This window comes from Schistocerca piceifrons, chromosome 10 (assembly GCF_021461385.2).
Source record: "Schistocerca piceifrons isolate TAMUIC-IGC-003096 chromosome 10, iqSchPice1.1, whole genome shotgun sequence".
NCBI lineage: Eukaryota > Metazoa > Arthropoda > Insecta > Orthoptera > Acrididae > Schistocerca > Schistocerca piceifrons.
In genome coordinates, this window is record NC_060147.1 from 118,153,074 (window position 1) to 118,159,073 (window position 6,000).

The following is a 6,000-nucleotide window of genomic DNA, read 5'->3' on the forward strand; positions in this document are numbered from 1 at the left end:
ATTTGTGTCGAGGTCCGGTGAACCGGCCAGTCTGTAGATGGTTTTTAGGCCGTTTTCCATCTGCCTCGGCGAATACGATCTGGTTCCCCTTATTCCGCCTCAGTTACACTATGTCGGCGATTGCTGCGCAAAGAAGTTCTCCACGTACGCGTACACCACCATTGCTCTACCACGCAAACATAGGGGTTACACTCGTCTGGTGTGAGACCGGGGGCCGAACCGCACAAAAACCCTGGGTTCGGTGTGGGGCGGCGGAGGGGTGAAGTGGACTGCGGTGGTCGTCGTGGGGTTGTGAACCACTGCGGCCGCGGCAGGGACGGAGCCTCTCCGTCGTCTCTAGGTCCCCGGTTCACATCATCCTCATCATCAGTCAATTCAATCATTAGATGATGTGGCCTCTTCGAGTCGTGGATTCAGGTAGGCTTTCAGAAGTCTTCTCCAAGTGGGACGGTCTTGGGCAGTTCTCTGCCAGGTGTTACCAGCGATCTTCTTGATGTCTTTGTCCCATCTGTCTGGTGGTCTTCCTCTAGGCCTCCGGTGCTCTCTCGGACTCCACTCCAGTACCAGCTTCGTCCATCTGTTGTCTTTTCTTCTTGCGACGTGGCCAGCCCACTGCCATTTCAAGGAGCCTCCTGTCTCTAAGATGTCATTAACCTTCGTCACAGACCGGATGTCATCTGCCCTTTTCTTGTCCTTTCTTGTATAGCCCAGCATTGATCTCTCCATGGCTCTCTGTGCTGTCCTAAGTTTCCCTTTTGTGAATGAGTTCAGTGTCCATGTCTCGCAGCCATACGTCATCACAGGAAGAATGCTTTCTTCAGATTTACAGGCATTTTTTATCTGAATACTTTTGAATTCTTCCCAAATGCTTGCCAGCCAAGCTTGATGCGTCGATAGATTTCTGGTCTTATGTCTCCCTTCATATTTATAATCTGGCCAAGGTAGACATATTCACTGACCTCTTCTAGTAGACTGTCCTTGACTTTCACATCTCCAGCTGGGACCCATTTGTTGGATATTACTTTTGTTTTGGAAAGGTTCATGTTCAAGCCAACCAGCTGACATTCCGATGCAAGATCTGTAACTAATGTTTTTTTATTATTCATATGACCGGTTTCCGTTCATTCAGAACCATCTTCAGATCTGATATTTCAGTTACAGGAGTAACCCGTCCAAATCCAGCAACTTTCACATGCTACGTCACATGTGAAAGTTGCTGGGTTTGGACGGGTTACTCCTGTAACTGAAATATCAGATCTGAAGATGGTTCTGAATGAACCGAAACCGGTCATATGAATAATAAAAAATTTGCAATCAAGACGGATTTTAAGTAACATTATAAAATCACTGATTGCTGTTATCCCATAAGACATTATGTCTGTTTTTGCAAAATCTGTAACTAAGTTTTGGAGCTCTGCGAAGTCTTTGGCCAGTAAGGCAATATCATCAGCAAATCTCAAGTTGGTAAGCCTTCTTCCATTAATTGTAATTCCCTTACCTTCCCAGCTCAGCTTTGACATAGCCATTTCCAATACAGCAGAGAACAGTTTTGGGGAGATGGGATCGCCTTGCTTGACACCTCACATACATTACAATAAATTAAAAGGTCATCCCTGATGCGGCAGTTTTACCTTATGAACAGTGAAAGTGTAGTAAGCTTTAAAATTATTTGTAAACTCTGTTGCAAGCTACTCATTCTCAAACAGACATAACCCGGCTATTTTTGCGTCTTGAACAACCCTTCTTTTTCAACTCCAACCCCATCCTATAGAGAGATATTTGTTTATTACCCCAACAGTAATTCTTTCCGTACCGTAAGTGATATGTGTGCCAAGTTTGTTTGGGTATTGGAGTACTAAGGGTTGAAGATGTGCATTTGAAGTCCTCTAAGGCTGTAGATACTGGGATAATGAATGCCACAGTAGGTACTTCAGATGAACAGGAATGACTAGAAAGGGCAGTGCAGTTACAAGGAAGGTAAGGTAAGGAAGGTAAGAAACCTTGGGTAAGAGAAAAAAATACTTGAGTTGATCAACGAAAGAAGGAAGTAAAAATATGTTTAGGGAAATTCAGCAGTACAGAAATATATCTCACTCAGGAATGAAATAAATACGAAGCGCTGGGAAGCCACGACAAAATGGCCACACGAGAAATGCGAAGAAATGGAAAGAGAAATGAGTATCGGAAGGACTACCTCACCACATAGCACATCCAAGACAACCTTCGGTGTAATTAAAATCAACGGAGCCAAATTAAGGATACAATGGACATTCCAACCAGAGGAGAGTGTAGGTAGGTGGAAAGAGTACATTGACGGCCTCTATGAAGCGGAAAGACTTGTCTCATGACGTGACAGAAGAAGAAATTGGAGGAAATTAGGAAGTCATAGCGGATCCGGTATAGGAATCAGAATTAAACAGGGAGTTGCGATGAAATAAGGGAGAATGTGTGGATGACATTCCTTTGGAATGTTCTAAATCGATGGTTGAAGTCGGAGCCACAGGAATAGAGCATCGTTTGGTAGTGAGTCATGGACCGTGGGAAAACCGAAAAATCGAAGCGATTGAGGTAGGATGCTGCAGAAGGATACTGAAAATTAGATGAACTGACAAGGTAAGGAATGAGGAAGTTCCGCGCAGAATCGGAGAGAAAAGGAATATGTGGAAAACACTGACAAAACCAAGGGACAAGATGAAATGACATGTATTAGACATCAGTGAATAACGTCCAAGGTACTAGAGGGAACGCTAAAGGGTAGTAATTGTAAGGGAAGATAGAGTTTGGAATACATCGAACAAAGATTTGCGGACGTAGAATGTGAGAGTTATCTTGAGATGACGCATCAAATCATACTTTCCCGAGCGAGGTGGCGCAGTGGTTAAGCACATTGGACTCGCACTCGGGAGGACGACGGTTCAAAACCGCGTGCGGTCATAATGATTTAGGTTTTCCGTGATTTCCCTACATCGCTTCAGGCAAATGCTGACATGGTTCCTTCGGAAGGGCACGGCCGACTTCCTTCCCTATCCTATCGTAATCCGATGGGTGGTCCTCTCCCGCAAATCAACCAACCAACAAACAAACCAACCAACCGTACATTCCCTGCCCAGAGCTTTATCACTTACCATATCTAGTGTTCCCCCAACCGGTAGCGCACACAACAACCGTGCTAGGGCTGAGGTCCTTGTACCGTTAGACACTACCCACAGGTATACAAGTCGGGACAAATAACGGCTTACTTTACTATCGGCTACTGCCTGCCTTAATTTGAGGAAGAAATTTCTGAGGGTGTACGTCTGGAGTACAGCATTGTATGGTAGTGAAACATGGACTGTGGGAAAACCGGAACAGAAGAGAATCGAAGCATTTGAGATGTGGTGCTATAGACGAATGTTGAAAATTAGGTGGACTGATAAGGTAAGGAATGAGGAGGTTCTACGCAGAATCGGAGAGGAAAGGAATATGTGGAAAACACTGATAAGGAGAAGGGACAGGATGATAGGACATCTGCCAAGACATGAGGGAATGACTTCCATCGTACTAGAGGGAGCTGTAGAGGGCAAAAACTGTAGAGGAAGACAGAGACTGGAATACGTCAAGCAAATAATTGAGGACGTAGGTTGCAAGTGCTACTCTGAGATGAAGAGGTTAGCACAGGAAAGGAATTTGTGGCGGGCCGCATCAAACCAGTCGGTAGACTGATGACAAAAAAAAAAAAAAAAAAAAAAAAACCTGCCTGCCGGCCGCGGTGGCCGAGCGTTTCTAGGCGCTTCAGTCTGGAACCGCGCGACGGCTACGGTCGCAGGTTCGAATCCTGCCTTGGGCATGGATGTGTGTGAAGTCCTTGGGTTAGTTAGGTTTAATTAGTTCTAAGTTCTAGGGGAATGATGACCTCAGATGTTAAGTCCCATAATGCTCAGAGCCATTTGAACCATTTACTACTGCCTGTCTCGATGACAAATGAAATGCGCACTTCGCATAATGTCCTCAAAGATGTTTTTCTATACAGATTCTCTAAAAATAATTTTACTTAAATTGGAAATGTCGTGTGACTAGGGTCTCCCGTCGGGTAGACCTGTCGCCTGGTGCAAGTCTTTTGAACTGACGCCACTTCGGCGACTTGCGTGTCGATGGGGATGAGATGATGGTAATAAAGACAACACAGCACCCTGTCCTTGAACGGAGAAAATCTGCGACCCAGCTGGGAATCGAACCGGGGCCCCTTGGCATAGCAGTCCGTCGCGCTGACCACTTAGCTATCGGAGGGGATAATAATGTTACTAAATTTGGGTTCCTTACAGCAAATCAAGGAAAAAAGGTGATATAGACATATCTCAGAAAGTCCTTCGTTTTCTAGCTGTTAGAGAAAATTTACAGTTTATGTAGTCGAATTAAATCGGGTGATGCTGAGGGAATTAGATTAAGAAATGAGACACTTAAAGTAGTAAAGGAGTTTTGCTATTTGGGGAGCAAAATAATTGACGATGGTCGAAGTAGAGAGGATATAAAATATAAACTGGCAATGACAAGGAAAGCGTTCCTGAAGAAGAGAAATTTGTTAATATCGAGTATAGATTTAAGTGTGAGGAAGTTGTTTTGAAAGTATCTGTATGGAGTGTAGCCATGTATGGAACGTGGACGATAAATAGTTTAGACAAGAAGAGAATAGAAGCTTTCGAAATGTGGTGCTACAGAAGAATGCTGAGGATTGGATGAGTAGATCACATAACTAATGAGGAAGTATTGAATAGAATTGGGAAGAAGAGGCGTTTGTGGCACAACTTGACAAGAAGAAGGGACCGGTTGGTAGGACATGTTCTGAGGCATCAAGGGATTACAAATTTAGCATTGGAGGGCAGCGTGGAGGGTAAAAATCGTAGAGGGAGACCAAGAGATGAATACACTTTCATCCCTGAAGTGTGCACCTGACCATTGGCACTGTGCATAGCTTTTGAGGGTCTGAAGGATATCATTTTCTTCGTGCCGACAGGAGAGCGTGAATCCGTCGTCTTCCAGGACAATATCTCCTTGACCCCTGTACTGCAAGGCGGAGAAAAGTTGCTGGCGGGTCCATTATGCTCTGTGGAACATTCACGTGGCCATCCATGGGTCCAGTGGAGCTCGTGCAAGACACCATGACGGCCAAGGAGTATGGCACTTTGGGTGCAGACCATGTACAGCCCTTCATGATGATCATGATTCCCAACAGCAGTGGCATTTTTCAGGAAGTTAATACGCCATGTCATTAGGCAGGAGTGTGACGGAGTGGTTCGAGAAGTAGAGTGGCTGTCCACCACCCCAACATCTCGCCAGATATGAATCCGATCGAACACACCTCGTCACACCCCTTCCCGAAAGTTACGGGAATTAGGCGGCTTGTGTGGTGGTGCCAACTCCCTCCAGCTGACTACCACGGCCTCACTGCTTCGATGCCGTAACTCGTCGCCTCTGTTATCCGTGCCAGAGGTGGACATACCGGCTATTAGGTAGGTGGTCTTAATGTTCTGGCTTATCAGAGTAGACTCAATAGATAACGCACGATGTCGTAGCTCAAACAACACCACAGTTTCCTTTCCACCGACACTGGGGGCTTGGTCGAAAGTGTCACCCCTTCCTGTTGCCAACTAAACTGCGTTACCTCCGTATCAGTGTGACAAGCACAAATTCTTAGAATGACGCTTCTACACTCTTTGTTTTTCTGCGTTGAATACTCACAGTAAGGGGCCTGTGCGGCGCATGCGCAGATCGACGTCAGCAGCAATGTCGCGGTGGCCGCCATCTTCTTTCCGCACCTGCAAAAAAAAAAAATAAAATTCGGAAATGACGTTTATGCGTGCAAAAGTTGCATTCATTAATGGAGTTTAAGGGCGTTTTCCAGCCTCGCAGCCTGATTTTATGTTCGCGTCTCAGTCCGTAAAATCGGAACCCTTGCAACTTATCCCCTTTGTTGTCCATGTGCCTATCTGTCAGTCCGACCGTTAAAAACCATTTTTCTCAAGA

At 45.4% G+C, this 6,000-nt stretch overlaps 1 protein-coding gene across 1 annotated transcript in view; it reads right to left on the bottom strand.

The window, feature by feature from the left end:
- Window positions 1-5,783, bottom strand: part of LOC124718742 (peroxidase-like) — a 102,010-nt gene extending 96,227 nt beyond the window's left edge. The window contains exon 1 of the mRNA XM_047244357.1: window positions 5,716-5,783. Coding sequence (XP_047100313.1) covers window positions 5,716-5,779 — 64 coding nt within the window. The 5' untranslated portion in view covers window positions 5,780-5,783. The remainder of the gene's footprint in view (window positions 1-5,715) is intronic.
- Between the last annotated feature and the right edge of the window lie 217 nt (window positions 5,784-6,000).